This window comes from Miniopterus schreibersii, assembly GCF_964146895.1.
Source record: "Miniopterus schreibersii genome assembly, chromosome: 12".
Lineage (NCBI taxonomy): Eukaryota > Metazoa > Chordata > Mammalia > Chiroptera > Miniopteridae > Miniopterus > Miniopterus schreibersii.
In genome coordinates, this window is record NC_138112.1 from 21,631,234 (window position 1) to 21,648,203 (window position 16,970).

At 44.9% G+C, this 16,970-nt stretch overlaps 1 protein-coding gene across 1 annotated transcript in view; it reads right to left on the reverse strand.

Moving 5' to 3' along the window:
* Window positions 1-240: 240 nt before the first annotated feature.
* The window catches only part of PANX1 (pannexin 1), a 40,340-nt gene continuing 23,610 nt past the window's right edge, over window positions 241-16,970 (reverse strand). The window contains exons 3-5 of the mRNA XM_081154677.1: window positions 6,583-6,806; window positions 4,845-5,503; window positions 241-4,298 (exon numbers count right to left, since the gene is read on the reverse strand). Of these exons, the coding sequence (XP_081010803.1) occupies window positions 4,219-4,298; window positions 4,845-5,503; window positions 6,583-6,806 (963 nt within the window). The 3' untranslated portion in view covers window positions 241-4,218. The remainder of the gene's footprint in view (window positions 4,299-4,844; window positions 5,504-6,582; window positions 6,807-16,970) is intronic.

The following is a 16,970-nucleotide window of genomic DNA, read 5'->3' on the forward strand; positions in this document are numbered from 1 at the left end:
CATCTAGAAGCACCACTTTACAGAATACCATTAAGTTGTACTTAGGATGCTTTTAAAAAGCCATCTTGTTACAGAGGGGCTGACGGCTTCGGTTTTTGTAGGGACCCTTGTGATACTGTAGAACTCCAACAGATTTTCCTCTTCTGGTGGGAGGGGGTGGGGGTGGGGTAGCATTCAAGGCATGAGAAGCTTTTGTAACTTTCAGGCACCCAAATAACAATTACTGATCAAAACGCATGCTTCAAGTGACAAAGTGTTTTTACTGTTAAAAAGAGAACCTAGGACACAAAGCAGTTTATTTTAAGCAGGCAATACAAACCAACCACAGATGAACATTTATGATATCCCACAAATAATGCAATATCATCTTTCTTTAAAGGATTCACTTTACTTGTGAAAGATAGAGCCAAAAGGCTAATAACCACTGCTCAGAAGGAGCTAGTTCATCTCAATGCCCTGAGATGAAACCTCAATTACTGACAATTGCACAGTTCAATCAGCAATCCTTTTCATGAGGTTATTCTGGGAAATTACGGAGACCAGGACCTCTAAAACTTCAGTTTTCCTAATCATTGCCAGGCAACATTGAACCTGGAAAGTGGTCACGACTAACTCCATAGTAAAAAGCTAAGAACTGCCGCTACTTATATGTGGAAACCTATTCCTCTGCAGAAATAGTTCCCTCTCTATGAAGAAGCTAAATGAGCCCCTCCCCTCTCCTGCAGAGAACCATCTGCCTTTTAAAATCAAATCACAGTTGCCAACAAACTAGGATTTATCATAACAGTGTGTTCATGCAATGAAGAAATATCTGGGAATGCCTATTACACAACAGTCATCGTTTTAGGAGCTTCAGGTACAGCAGTGGATAAAACCTCCCACCCTCATGAAGCTTCTATTTATCTTGGACTGACAAGAGCAAAATAAACCAAACATGCACGCATGTAGAAAAGTGTGCAGCCATCTGCCTCTAAGAGCTGAACTAATTCTCCCAGGAATGAGACCCCAGGGCCCTGCTGTCCCACCTTGGCTCATTCTTGGATAGGAGAGGGTACTCAGTCAACAGGTTGCTTCCACAAATGAAACATGAACATGCAAAGAGACCCACTACACAGCTGGAAGTTTCCAGCTCTCTCACAGTACCACTATAAAGTAGGAGAAAGCATTTTACAAGCATTATGCCACCCTCCTCACATTCCAGTGAGGCTGTATGGGGACAATGATTCGGATCCGGAGTAAGATAATACCTGGTGGCCAGAGAGAGAACAGTGGTCAATGCCAAATGCCTGATCCATCCAGGCTACCTATGCCAACTCTTGCAACTTTTTCGGCTCTAGAAAATGAAGTCAGTTACGCAAAAGGTACACTTCACTCAAAAGTAAACATATAGCTGAGACTCACTGTGGGAAGCAGCAGCTTTCCACAGGGGCAGTGGGGGCCTCCACTCTACTCTGCGGCATGGCCTTCAGCCACTAAAGCACAGCTTAACCTCGGCTGCGTGGACTAGGACCTCTGAAGGTTTCTTTAATGTTTGTGTAGAGCTGAAGAGAAGGTCCATAGCTTTAAAGAAATAATTTTCAAGGGAGTTTGTAAGCTCCAAAAGTTTAAGAACCTCTGCATTGGAGGGCCTCTTTCTGTCCCTTGGTAAAATTATACCTGCAGCTTGTCATTGCATTCAGAATGAAGGGTCCCAGACCCAGCTGCAACAATGTGTGTTACAAGTCTGGTTTAGAGGCCTCCTGGTGATTTACTAGGCACACCTGGGCCAGAGACCAAGTTGAGCACTACTGGGGGGTGATTAATTAGGATCTGTTTGTCTCCTTTCATAGAGCAATGAATGGCTCCTCACTCCTCAAAAGCAGTCCACTAAGCCATTAGTTCACAGTGGACGGGTGGGTTAACTTTCCTAATACCACTTTTTTCCAAACAAAACTGTATTCCTAGACATCCACATCAGCCTCCTGGCGCCACAACTGTTGTTCACGGACAACAAGCCCATGGGCTTGTCCTCGCCACCCCCTGCCAGGTAAGGTACGAAAGGGTGGTCGGTGACTGGAGCTCTTTACTGTTCAAAATCACCATCTACATTATGGTTCTGTCCAGGCCTCAGCCTGGGGGACATGTGGCTAAAGAGCCTCTGGGAAAAACTGTAACTAGACTTTAAAAACTGTCAGCAACAGAAACTATGAGAAAGAGAAAAACAATGTGGTGTTTCCCAGGAACACAGAGCACTGGCTGTGAGTTTTCTGGAAGGGCTTTTACTGTGGCAACTCTTCTCAGCACCTGCCTCTGTCTTCGCTGCCTTTTACTAGACTCTGAACTCCTCAAAAATGGGGACCTGTGTTACTTATACCCATGTAGTTGGTGACTAGTGTAATGATTGGGACATCACAGACCCTATCAAAGCTCAGAGAGTGGGGATGGGGACATGAACAGAGGCCAATTATAACTTATGGAAGGATTAGACATGACTGGACTTAGAGAGTTCCTGGTCTCCTAAATAATGTATCCACTTTCACCACTTCAAAATACAAATCAGGGACACTCTATAGAAAGAAAAGCATATCATAGAAAAATATACATTTCAGAAATCTTTTCAAATGATAAAAATGAATGTAGAGTACTGTGATCGAACATCTCAGATACAATGATACAAACAGGTAGCAAAATCGATCATTTAGGTTACTGCCATTTCCACTATAATTTAATGATAATAAATATCACATGATAAGAATAATTTAGGGCACTGATTACATCCTTAATTATTTATCATTAGCTTTCCATCTCAGAAACCATCACAGAAACACAAATAAAACTTGCTTTTGTGAATATCCTGAAAGACAAAGAGCAGCTTATATAACGTTTGTTCTTCACAAAACAGTCATTAGATCAGGCCAACAACTGTCCCTAAGAGCCACATGTAAACTTTGAGGATCCTGAGGATTACTCACGTTAGCAATGTGTTCACTTTCTAAGATAAAAACAGGAGGTCCATAAATGTCATTTTATAAAAGTCTGTATAAAATGTAAACATAGTTATGATGTATATACATGGTCGGAATTGGTTACAGTTTTTATATATTCTGAGTCAGCTTTAAACATTTATGAAATAATGCTTGGATGTATAATATATACCCATTTGTGACATTTATTCTGTAATTCTCCATCAATGTTAGAATGTTTTTCCCAAATGGCATCAATTCTGATGTTGTATGATTCTAAATTAAAATAAATTTGTAAAAGACGTGCTTAAATATAAATAAAATAAACTGCTAAATTCTTCTGGCTCCAGGCACACCATATGGCAGCTGTTATTCATATGTTCTGATCACAGTAGGCAAAATGTCCCTCACTTTAAGCATTCTGCGCTGGGTTAATTTGTTTAAGTAACATCTTGTTTCAAATGCTTTTGCTAATAGGAGAGCGTGCTGAAGAACACCCCCTGGAAAGGGACTGAATCAGCCTACTCTGTATGTTTAGATTTCCCCACTGGCTCTTTTAGAAGCATCCTTTCCTGTATAGAAGTCACAATTCAATATCCTTTAGACTCTGTCTTCTAAACTAACTTGTCAATCAGAGCAGCGCTTGGGCCTGCGCCCTCCGTAACAGACTACAACAAACAGTGGTTAGCGGATTTCAGTTAGCCAAGGCTCTCCAGGAGCCACGCAGAGAGAGCCAGGGTGTGCAAGACCAAGGCACCGGACTTTCTCCCAATTTAGCACACGACTCAGAGCAGGTTCGCCTCTGGGTCCAGAGCCAGTGAGTATATTTCTTGTCCAGTAGTCATTAGGGCATGGAGGAGATTCATATTTAATTGTATCCTGACATGCTTACTATTATTTCACAAAACAAAAATGTCCCGAAGTCCTTGCTTTCCAGTCGCTCTGAGTCTCATCCGACCATCTATACAGAAAGGTGTTTCTCTGAGGCACTAAAAGGGCCACGACTCTTGCTTTGATTAGTCTTTCCACTTTGCGTCTGGTGAGAGCTTCCATACCGGCTGTTGTTGACTCACCTCTGCATTGCTTCTCAAAGGAAGCGCACAAATGGTTCTTCCACATGCGGCTGACCATCCTGTTCATTAAGACTCCGTAAGTCGTGTTCCGCACCTACCAAGAACCATTTACTGCGAGCCGGCTGAAACCTCACAGAGGCACTTTAGCCAAAATGAATCCCACATCACAGAAGTCACGGCTCTGAAGTTCATGAAAAAAATCATCAACAAGAAGAATCCAGGAGTCTCTGCCGAGCATTCCTCTCTCCATTATTTGCTTTCGTTTCGCTGTGCGCGTTCAGATCTGTCGAGACGGAAAGCAAATATTAATGACAGGAGTCACACAGCACACGTTAACTTCTCTCACGCTACAGATCTCTCTCCTGCTCTTCGCATTACCAGATAAGGCCTCTTAGCCAAATCTCACTGCACAGTGAAGGTAGGTCAGGGCAATGATTAAACCAATAAACCTTCATTCCTTTCGGAAAGAGACGGAGAATGAAAGACAAAAGGATCAGAGGTACAGGGAGAAAAGCCGGTAAAACGAGACAAAAAAATAAACAAGAATGGCAGCAAGGAGGAACGCCTGAGCAAGAGGCAGAGTATGAAACAGAGAATGAGGAAAAGGTGGGGAGAGTCTAGAGAAAGCACAGATGCTTCCCTTGGGAAATGTGGGGCAGCCCCAACTCTTTCCCCCTTTCCTAGTACCGAAGGGTTTCATCTAAGACCACACTAGGAAAGGGGTTTAATGCCCAAGGAGGGGCATGGCAAGGACTGTGAACCATTCACAAAAGCCAGCTGCAAAGGCTCCGGGGGCTCCCTCAGCCAACACCTGAAGGGCTCCGCCTACCTTTGAGCTCTGCCGCCTGGGTGCCCTGCTCCTCCCCCAGCACCCCCGAGAGCTTGAGTTTTTTGCCATCGACGACATCCATCTTGATCATGCCGAGGTTCCGCAGGAGGCCCATCGGGTCGATGCCCTGACAGTTGCTTTTAATATTCTCCAGGACCTTAAGACACTTGTATGACTTGAGTTCACTTATATTCTCTTCCAAGAAGAGGTTGTAGAGGCTCAAGTCATTGTACCCTTGAGACTTGAAATGCAGAACATCGAAAGTGGGCAGGATTTCATACACTTTGAGAACATCTGCCTTCTGCCGGAATGGAACAAACAGCGTGTAGACAACCAAGGGAACCAGCAGAACGTAAACCCCCAAGTTAATGAAACTGAGCAACTGGAAGATGCCAACGGCGATGAGCTTGCACTGAAACTGATCGGGGACGGTGCTGTCATTCCTCAGGATCCCTGATTTGATGCTGCAGACAAACTCATCTGAGAGGGAGGAGAGGCTAACGTAATAGCCCAGGTAGACACACGCTGACACTATAATGCCGAGGGTTAGCAGCCGGCAGCTGATGTACTTGATGATTAAATGACTACAGTTTTTCTTTGTCTTCAGGTACTGTTCCACAATTGGGTACTTGAAGTGGCTTTCAGATATCTCCCACAAACTAAAAAGAAACAAATAAAAAAAATTTAAACCCTTACCAAGACCATCAAATATTAAAGACATAAATACATTCGACAATCTCACACTAAAGCTCTCAAATGTCTTTCTTCCTCTATTTATAACTTCACTTGAGGACAAGAGAAGCAAATCAAGTTTTAAAAAAATAAAGAATGAAAAGCAATAATAAAACATCTCTCTCCTTAATGTTTTAAAAAAGGTCTAGTTAGTTAAATGAGTTACATTTGTAAATTCTTAGAACACCTGGTACCTAGTAAATGTCAATGTCTGTTAAATAAATTTGGTAGTTCTTATTCTGCTTTTTTTAAACTCTAATTTTCTGCTCAAGTGTGCAGAATAAAGTAAAAGAGAATTTTCTGGTCCAACTAGAACACATGTGCTCCCTATTGGCAGGGAGCGGGAGGCAGCCTCTCAGTAGGTATGGGCTCAGGCTGTGGGGCAAACAGACCTGCTTCAGGTTCCATCTCGCCCGCTCATTGCTATAGGACAGTGTTTTTATCACCAAAAATAAATGCACTTAGCTGATAATGATGTTCTGAGTGTTAAGTGAGATAATTGACTTGGAGAACTCAGCACAGTGTCTGGGATATATTAAGCATTTTTAAAATGAGAGCTATTAAGATTATTACTATTGTTAAAAACAAGAGCCAGAGGAAGAATGTGAAAAAGGCAACACAGTGCCTATTCACTCCCCACTTCTCTCACACCTCTTTTCTAAGCTCGGTGGCCTTGAAATCCTCTCTGCTTCTCCATTAAAGCGTAGGTCAAAGCAAGCAAGCCACACCTAGTACCGTAGCCTGTTACCTCTTCTAGAACTGCATTTTAGAACATGAGACAGTGATGTTTCACTCAACAAGGAGAGGACTCTTGGTGTGAGGACAGGTGCTGGGGCACCCGGGTGGGGGTGAGATTTAGGGAGAGTGAGCCTTCCTGGCTCCTACAAAGTGTCACCAGGTGGATGATGGCCCCTCATCTACTGGCAATGGGAATCTGAAGCTCAGATGGGCAGACTGAATGTGTGTATTACAAAACCTGACTTGGTACCTGCTGGGGACTAGTTACCTTTGCCCTACGTTCTCATTAGAACCGGGAACTGGGCTGACACCATCTCTCAGGTCGACGTCATGCACACTCTTTGCAGCTTTGATTGCACGGTTGTAAACTTTGTCAAGTTCTTCTATGATGAACATCAAATCTGAGCAAATATGGGGAGCAGCTGCAAAACGCCAGAACAGGGAGGGCAGGTACAGGAGGATGGCAATCAGCAACAGGATGTAGGGGAAAAACTGAAACACAAGAGAGCAAATCATGGGATTAAAGGCTGAAGTCACCTAACAGTGCTGCTCTGGCTTCCTCATTGTGAGACAACGGTGTGTGCCCATGCGGCTTGTACGAATCGCTCATTACCTAATAACTACTTCTTATGGCTAAATTCACTTGTCCAGGTAAGATTTGATACTGGTAATTACCTTTCTCCTTCCTTTCAATAGACTTTAATTGGAAATAATTGGCCATTACATGGTGTCTCCTAATCACAGAAGGACACAGAAATATAAAAGTATTCCCATGTCCTTTTGAGTAATCCCTCAACAAAATTCCAGTCAAGGAAGAGGTCAATGTTACAGTGGCCTCTGTTTGGCTCTTTTTTAAATTGCTGTGGTTTTAAGGTCTCTAAGGGTCAGAGCTCTGTTCCACTCCCCCCACCCCCCAATGCTGAAATCTGGGAGAATGACAAAGAAACACATAACTTCGCTCAAAACAACTGAGACAATTTTTGTCCCCAGTGATTCAGTGATCACTCCATCAAACAGCTGAAACAAGCAATTAAAAATCACAGAATGAGAACAAACCTTCCATAGTGAGACAGACCTGAGCATGGCCCAACACCCCCATTTTGCAGTTGGGCAATCTTAAGTCGGGAGAAGCCAACCACATGGGCTGCAGTGTCAGGAGGAGGAGGGCATCTAGGTGGGGACAGATGTGGAAAACAAATGAGAGGGGGTTCAGAAGTCGGAGAGATGCCCGGCCGGGAGTCGCTCAGCGGTTGAAAGTCGACCTAGGATCCAGGCGATTGGGGTTTGATTCCCGGTCAGGGCACATGCCTGGGTTGCGGGCTCGATCAATGACTCTCTCATCATTGATGTTTCTCTCTCTAGCCCTCTCCTATCCTCTCTCTGAAATCAATAAAGAGATATATATATATAAAAAAAAAAAAAATTCTAAGGCATGTAAAAAAAAAAAAAAAAAAAGAAGTCAGAGAGAGTAAAGAGCACCATGTAGCCAGACCTGTCGGGTGGTCAGGAAAGGCTAAGCCTCAAGAGGTGACACAGGAAGTCCATGAACTACAGTCAGCGCAGATATGAATTCCAGCGCAGCTTAGTGGCCTTGGTCAGTGAGGTCACTGAGCCTCTGCCCCTCAGTTTCCACATCTATGAAATGGTCATATAATATAGACATTATAAGGATTAAATTAGATAATTTATGAAAAATGCTTAGCACAGTGCTTGGCATTAACAGGCCCTAAAACATACCAGCTAAAACCAACAAAGGGCTCCCTAACAGGCACGCTACCTTTAGTTCTCACAATGAACCTGATAAGGCCTTTAGTGAATGCCGCGTTTTGCAAGGGGGTAGAGCAAGTCCACAGCAGTTTCCTGTGGACTGCAGAGCACAAAGCTGGTGACAGAGACAGAATATAAAACCTGGCCTCTGACCCCAAAGCCACGCCTATTCCACAATACACTGCAAATTATTTTACTTCTCCGGAAAACCCCCTACCTTTGGATTGCTCTCTCCCCACAGTTCCTTGGAGTTGTAATAGGAAGAGGCCCTGACCTGACACAAACCTCCGCTCTGCCCACATCCAGGAGCAGGCAGAGAGAGTTCTCGAATGCCCTCAGGCAGCTGGCCCCTCTGCTACCATCTTACATCTCCTTGGTACACCTGTCAGGACTAAGAAACTGCCACTAGCACATTACTAGGAACTCAATTCCAGGCTTTTACTTGGATTTCTCCAGTGCTGCTGTGACTGTCCTCTTTCTGTTCCCAGAGCCAGTCCAGGGCACCTATTACACTGAGTTGTCACGACGCCCTACTCTTCTTGGTTCTGTGACAGCTCCTGAATCTCTCCGTGTTTTCAGGGGAATAACATTTTTAAATGCATAAAATGCTTCAAACATTTTCAAACGCATGCGATTCTTTATTAACACGTTTAACAGAATCTGACAGATGGTCTAAAGCAGTCCCTCTGAAGTAGTAAGGGGAAAACAGTGTTCCTAGTTATCTGGGGTTTCTGTGGGTTGACAAAGTCATAAGTACCACTAATACCACTATGGATTGTGAGCCCCCCCCCCCACATTTTAATGTTAAATTTTAGTTAGAAGTGCATAAAAAATAAAGCCGGCATGTGTTTTCCCATCCCAGTTACAAACTCCCTGATGCCCCTGCAGACCCCAGGTTAGGGGTTCCTGCCACAGAGGAAAGAGAGACACCTCACAAATGGCCCTAAGCTTTGCCAAGCCCTCCACCAACACAGCTGCTTTGCTTAGAGGTTCTGGCATGGGATGGGCTTTTTCAAAATTATTAACCCAATTTGCAAAGGGCAGCTACACAATAACACCACAGTCAGTGATTAGATGAATTGGGGCTGCATAATTCAGAGTTGGCTGCAGTGAGAAGCAGTGTTCCTTCAACCTTTGCCCGCTCTGAAGGGTGCCCATTAGTATAAAAATGTAACTGTGCAACAGAGAGTTTGTGCTGCTTCCATAAGCAAGAGAGCCGGGCATTCCCCTTGGGAATCACAGAGGGAACTATTTCTAACTTGGAGATGTAAAATCTTTTTACAGAACACTTCCGTGTCAAAGCTATTTGAATATTAATATTTTACCTCAAACTGTTCTGAATTGAAAAGTGACTGCTGACATGCTGTGGCAATTTTTCTAACATGCCCACTTAGTGTAATAATTAGTACCAACGAGCAGTTTGGCATGGCCTATTGTAATCAGAAAAATGAATATTTAAAGGTATTATATATTGGGTGTTCGATTTCTCCCAAAATATCCTTGTACCTCGATCACCCCTTAGAAATGTGGTTGAATGCCCCCATTTCTTAGTGTCCTCCAGTTAAACCTCTTTTTCCCCCATCAAAAATAAAAAGGCGACTTTCAATGAATCTGTAACAGGTGGGATTAAAATCAATTAAACTAAAATGCAAATTAGAAAAGCATTAAATTATAGTCTTTATAATCCTTTTTACAGATAAGGAACATGGAAAATCTGCTGAGTTTTATGACAACCTGCTGGATGGGAACGGCTCTGTACCACAACTCCGTGGCCTCCAGATTAGGTCTGAGACGCTCAGCATCCTTCACAGCTGTGACTGCACCGTTTGCACGGTGTCCGCGGAAGCACTGAGCTCTTCCGATGACAGTGAAGCTTCTGAAAGCAACGTGGGACCAAGCAGTTGGCACAATTTTCAGTCTACCTGCCTTAAAAAATTGGATTTTTTCCTGAAAGGGGCTGTAGTTAGAACAATAGAACCTCCAGACAGAAGGAACCACGGAGGGGATCCACTGTAACTTCCCTCTGGGTTCAAATCCACTCTGCCTCATCTAAGGCGAAGGGCTGTCCAGTTAGGGCTGAGCAACTCCTCCCTGAAATGTATGTGATCACGTCTTATGGGATTAAATGCAGACGGGTAAATTCATTCAAAAACATCTCCTGGGCACCTGCCAGATGCTAGGCCGTGAGCTGAAAGTGTGGATCCACGGATGAAGTGCACAGAGTCTGCCCCAGGCCAGCTGAGAACACAAGCTAACGATTAACCAATCAAAACATAAGAGTTATGGCCACACAATATATGCAGGTACTAAGTACTGAGGGAACAGAAATGCCCTTGGGGAGGTCAAGGAAGGCTCCGTAAAAGGGGGAACACCTGAGCTATGCTTTAAAGTACAGTGAGACAAAACAGACATAAACAAACCCAACACCCCGTAAAAAACATAAAATAAAGCATTTTTATATTATATTAAGACTCAGCTCAAATTTCACCTTTTCTGTGGCCCTTCGGACCTCCTCTTTCCTCTGTGGGAATCTTATCTCCTTGTCTGCTTGGGGAATTCGCACCCATCCAGGCACCAAATGAAACGAGCACACAGTGAGGAGTGCGCAGAGCTGAGGCAGGAAGGTATACTAACTAGGTCGAATGGCATCCTCCCAAACTCATGTTCACCTGGAACCTTAGAATGTGACACTGTTTGGAAACACAGCCCTTGCAGATGTAATCAGTTAAGCTGAGGGCATGTTAAATTAGGGTGGGCCCTAACCCAGTGACGGGTGTCCCTCTAAGAAGGCCACATGGAGACACAGACCCACAGGGGAGAAGCTATGTGAAGACAGAGGCAGAGACTGGAGTGATGGTGCATCTGTGGGCCACCATGGTTTGCTGGCAACCACCAGAAACCAGGAGATACACATAAGAGATTTTCCCTGAGCCCTTGGGAAGACACTAACCCTGCTGACACCTTGACTTCTAACTTCTGGCCTCCAGAACTATGAGAAGAAATTCTGTTGTTTAAAGCTACAAAGTTTATAGCAGTCTTTGGGAACTCACATAAAGGGTAAGCAGGGGCTGGATTATGAAGCCCTCGGCTTCTGATCACACGCACAACGGGAAGCTGCTGGCGGACGGCCTGATAAGCACTGGCTGCAGAATATTACAGCAGTGGAGAGGGGAGCGCACCGGAGAGGAGGGGGGCGCGGCAGGAGGTTCCTGCGGCAGAGGCGGGAGCGATAGCACGGAGCCGAGGCGGCAGCAGTGGGGAGCGGGAAGGCCGACCTGCAAGCTGCATACAGGGAGGAACACGCACTTCAGTGCCCACTTGGAAGTGAGGGATGAAAAGGGGAAGAAGTGAGGCTAATTCTGGGTTCTAGCTTATCCAAGGGTTGGTGGTGGTAAGATTAGTTAAAATAAAGAAGCAAGAAGGGGGGGCTGGGTGGAGGGCAGTAGAGGGATTGAGCAAAAAAGAAAAGAAAATAAGAAAAAGCTCATGGACACAGAAAACAGTGTGGTGATGACCAGGGGTAGGGGGTGGGGGTTAGTGGAGGAGGGTACAGGGGATAAATGGGGATGGACAGAGACTTGACTTGAGGCGGTGAACACACAATACAGTGCACAGATGGTGTGTTGTAGAATTGTGCACCTGAAACCTGTATAATTTTGTTAACCAGCGTCACCCCTAATTCCTTTAAATTCAATAAAAAGGAAAAAAAGAAATGAGAAGACACAAATTCACAGTAGAAAAGAGTGAGATGGAAGGCAGACCTAAGAAGTGGAGAAATTGTGAACATGAGGTACTTGTCATCAAGAACATCCTGGTAGACACATGTTGTACATAACTGAAAATAAAGGCAGAAAATCTGGTTGGCCTTCCAGTTCAGGAGTTTGTAGCATATAAATAGTTGAAGCCAAAAGCATAGCTGAGATCATCCAAGGAAAATGTGTAGGAGGAGAAGATAAAGGGACCAGGGCGGGGACACAAGGCCCTACCATTTAAGGGTTCAGCAAAAAGACAACTGAAGAGATGGGAAGAAATGCTTAGAAAGTAGGAAGCAGATAAACCAAAAACAAACTGTACTGAGGAGGTGTAATAAAAAGATGCACAAAAGATGTTTGTTCTTGGCTCACTGGTGTTTAGACAGTAACCCACTTAAAAAAAAATCCCAAATATGGGTGTCAAGAGTGAGGGACTGCTCAAAAAAGGCTGGTGTATTCCATGAGCAGTTGACAGAGGACAGAGAAGGTGGTGTGTCACTCCAACATGCACTCAAGGGAAGACATCCAAGGCTCTGTGCTGGGCCATAATCTGGGAGAGACCTAACATAAGGAGAAACCTGGAAGACAGAAGATGGTAAGCAGAGCATTTGTGTGTGGAAGGAAAAGACTCCTGTCAACAGGATTAGAACTCAGTTACAAGGAAGCAAGGAAAAGCTTTCTTAAAGGTCTGTATGAAAATGGAATGGCCCTGGCCAGTGTGGCTCAGTTGGTTGGAGCGTGGTCCCATACACAAAAAGGTTGTGGGTTCGATTCCTGGTCAGGGCACATACCTAGGTTTCAGGTTAGATCACTGGCCGGGGTGTATAAGGGAGGAAACCACTCGAAGTTTCTCTCTAGTATTGATGTTTCTCTCACTCTTTCCCTTCCTTCCTCTTTCTCTAAAGCAGGGGTGGGGAACATTCAGCCTGTGGGCCTTATACAGCCTGGGAAATCACTTGGTCTAGCCCCGCCAAGGCAATCGCAGGTGGGACTCGAAATTTAGTAAATCTAGGAGCTTTTTCATAGCTAATTTTTAAGTTGTTAATTTTGTAAGGCCAGCAAATGATTTTATAAAGATCCAAATGGCCCTTGGCAGAAGGGCCCCACCCCTGCTCTAAACTCAATGAAAACATATCCTTAGGTAAGGATTTAAAAAAGAAAAGAAAATGGAATAAAGTGTGCTTCGAGACAGGAGTTCCTTTTCCAGGGATCCGCTGGGAGAGCTTTAAAGTCTAGATCAGGGGTGGGCAAACTTGTTCCTGCAAAGGGCCAGACAGTAAATGTTTGTGAGCCATATGGTCTCTGTGGCAACTGTTCAACTCTGTCATAATGTGAAAGCAGACACAGGCAATGAGAAAATGAATGAACATGACTGTGTCCCAATAAAACTATTTGTAGAAACAGGTGATGGGCTGCATGTGGCTGGAGCATGTATGTGATAACTTGCCAACTCCTGCTCTGCATCTTTGCTTCTCAAAAGAGTGACCCCCAGACCAGCAATTTCAATATAGCCTACGAACTTGTTAGAAATGCAGAATGTAGGCCCCATCAGACCCACTACATCTGAGTCTATGTTTCAACAAGACCTCCAGGTGATTCACATGCACAGAGTTTGAGAAACACGGATGTAGATAAGTGGTATCTACACTGGAATCCAAGCTGGGTCAAGAGCATGAGATATCCCTCAAAAATGGGTAAAAACCATGCTCCTGGTTCCAATCCAATGGTCTGGATGGGGTCAGAAGCCTATATTTTTGTATGGATAATGCTAAGGTTTGAAAACCTCTAATCTGGCAGCCTCAGAGGACCCCTCCAACTAAGTTTCTGTAAAGCCACTAAAGAGAACTGAGAGATGTGACAACTGTTAATTTTATTTCCTTGTTCTTGCTGTTTTTTGCTTGTTTTTCAGTAGCAACCCCCCTCCCACCCAGGATTTTCTGTTTCAGAAAGAAATCTTGCCTAACAGTTGCCTACATTATGAACTTCACAAATGGAACACCCCAAAAAGGCCAGTTATCAAAAAGTCCTAAGGTGCCCCCTGCTGGTGAACTTGAATGCACCCACATTTGCACAGAAGACTTTCCTTAAGGGTACTGGAGGCCACCAGAGGTAAATAGGAGAGAAAGGGAAGAGGGACAGAAAAGGAGAAATGAAAGTAGGTGGGGGAGAAATTACAGCATTAATTATATCACTGCCATAAGCTCTATGGTGATGATAAACATTTAAATATTATGTGGAGTAGCTCCTTTGGGGGGAATTTGGGTCTCCTGGTTTTAATTCTGGCAGCAGAACTAAACTGAGAGGTGTCCACATAAACCCTGCGCCTCTCATCCAGAGTCAGATGCTCCCGGAGAACTATGCCTGCTTCTGAACAGGATGTACAAGTTCCCTATTCCTCTCCTCCCCTCCATGGATGTGTTTTGCGCACCCACTGTGGGTTACGCACTGTCCGAGCTGTACACTGACGAACAATTCCTGGCCATGGTATCTGCTTGTATGGAACTGAGTCCTGGAAATAAACAATCAATTAAGTAGAATTAAGGCAAGTAATTACCATACCCCATGGTGACTCTCCGGGGCATGTACAACCAAGCAATACAGACCAGAATGGGGTGCGGCTGGTGTTCTGCTCAGCTAGCACCCCATTTTTAGGATCTGAATGTCTTAGTCAGGGTGTGCGGTCTGCTGTCCACACAGTGGCCCCACAATCTTATTCCTCGAAGCTTAACGTTGACCCATCTGATCCTGGGAGCAGTTTGAATTGGCCACAACCCTCAGTTTAGAGGTTCAGAGGAAGCTCCTAAGTAGAAATGACATTTAAGCTGAGATCAGAATAATACATTAGGAGTCTCCTGATTTGGGGGCGGAGGAGGGTTGCCAGAGCAAGAGTCTTCGAAGCAGAGTGTGTTTGAAACAGAAACATGAGACCTGAGGGAAGTCCGGCTCCCTGGAGCATGTGGGGTGGTGAGGATGCATCTAGAAATGAGGCTGGGGTGCTTCACAGGGGCCAGAGGGACAGTAAACCTGGTTAGACAAAATGGTTAGCTTTTTAAAAGTGATAGAGTGTTTCATAGGGACTTAAAGGGTTTTGTTTGTTTTTTGGTTGTTTTTGTTTTAGGGAAATGACAGTCGGACAGGCAAAAAAGACCACCTGTGATTATGTGGAAATGGAGAGTAGGAGTGAGAGCAGCAAGGTGAGATATAATGACCGGCTGCCTTAGAAGGGTGGACGGGGGATGAAGGATTAAGAGCTACTTAAGAAAGCAGAACTGATGGGACTCGGCGACTGACAGGATGTGGGAGGCAAGAAAAAAGAGTCAAAATGGCTCGCAGATTTCTGGCTGAGGTCACAGGGTGGATGGTTGTGTCATCAGCTGAACTACAGGTCCCAAGGGGGACAGGAAAGGAAAGGGAGTTCAGCCTTGAACAAGTTGTGTGGGAGGCACATGCCAGACCTCAAGTGCTCAAGTTCAGGACACAGCTGGGTGTCTGGATCTGGAGCTCAGGAGAGCAGGCTGAGTTGGGGGTAAAGACCTGGTGTTGATGGCATGTGGGAGGAGGCAACAAGGGAGATGGGGTGATCCAAGGACAGGGTGAAGCATGAGAAAAGAAAGCAGCCTAAGACAGAGCCAGAGGAACCACAACTTCTCAGGGACGGGCCAAAGGGCAAGAGTCCGCCAGGGAGACTCTGCCACAGGAGTCGAGAGGGCATCTGCAGGAGGGCGTGGTCCACAGAACTGGATGTCAGAAAGAAGCCAAGTAGGATGAGCCCTGTTGAGTGAGAATTCATTTAGCAGCAGGGAGGTTGTTGGTAGCCTGGGCAAGATGTTTGGTGGAAAAAAATGTGCTAAAATGTTAATGGGAAGAGAACACGCAGAAGAGAGAAGGGTTGAAGACACAGAGGAGAAAAAAGGGGGTGAGGAGCTCCTTCAGACAGAGACTGGGGGGGATCTAAAACACAAGTGTGGCACAAAGGGGTCCGGCCTTTGGTCAGGAGACAGGGGCCTTTTCCATTTATCAAAAGAGAAGGAAAAGGCTGGTCCCGCCACGGGACATCTGGTAGGTCTGATGGAAGGAAGCTAAGCATGTTTTCATGGCAAGGCTTCCATTTTCTCTGAAAGCAGTGGGGGAGGGCTTCAGAGGGCAGAAGGTGGTGGCAGGGAGAGGGACACTCTAATTTAGTTCCAGGTGATGACGAACTAAAGAGCAAGGTAGCCTGTATCTCCTGTGGGTCTGTTTCTAGTTCTGGCTTTTCTCTTGGCTTTCTTGCACCCTGGTTATTTTTCATTGAGTGCTGACCATTACATGTGAAAAACTGGAGCAAGAATCTGAGGCTTTGGATGAAGTGACCCTCCTCCAGAGAGACTGATTTATTTTTGTTTCTGGCCGGCAAGTAGGCTGGAGACACTGACAATCCCACGTTTCCCTCATTCAATTGGTTCAATTGAAATGGTTCAAACCAGAGCTCTAGTCCCTCTGAGGGCTGGTTTAAGTTTGGATTACCCCTTACTCCTCAGCAATGGTCTTCCGAGGCTGGGGTGTTGACCAGGGTCCTTCCAACTTGGCAGGTCCCGACTTCAACTTTTGTCTCCAGCTCTATGAATCTGGCAGGAGCTCTGCTCAGACCCTGAGCCAAACTTCCATCCAAACAACAAAGACTACCAACGCCAGAAAGAGAATTCTGTAATTTCTCACTAATATGCAAAACCTAAGGCTTGCCAACCCACGCTGCTCTACAAGATCTCCCCTCCTAGCCTGCAGGAGCAATGGGAGTCCAGAGACCTCATTCCAGTCTCAGCCAGCAACTAGTCCTGTGACTCTTGGGCTTGACCTTTCAATGGGCCCTTATCATTACATGTAAAATGCACCTGGATCAAAATCTTCAAATTTCTTCCTGCTCTAAAAGTTTTGCAATCTCTAATCTTTCTGATGTTAGGACAATCCAAGGCTATACATTCTTCTTCTGCGGATTTGTCAAGGCCCAGCCCGGCGACTGATGACAACTCTCCATTCTCATGAGAATGTTATAACAAATGGACTTAAACTACAACAGAGTGGATTTACACTTGTAAACAATGTTGTTTTATTTCTGGAACTGTGCCCTTTCATACTGAAAAGCCTTATTATTTCTTGCCCT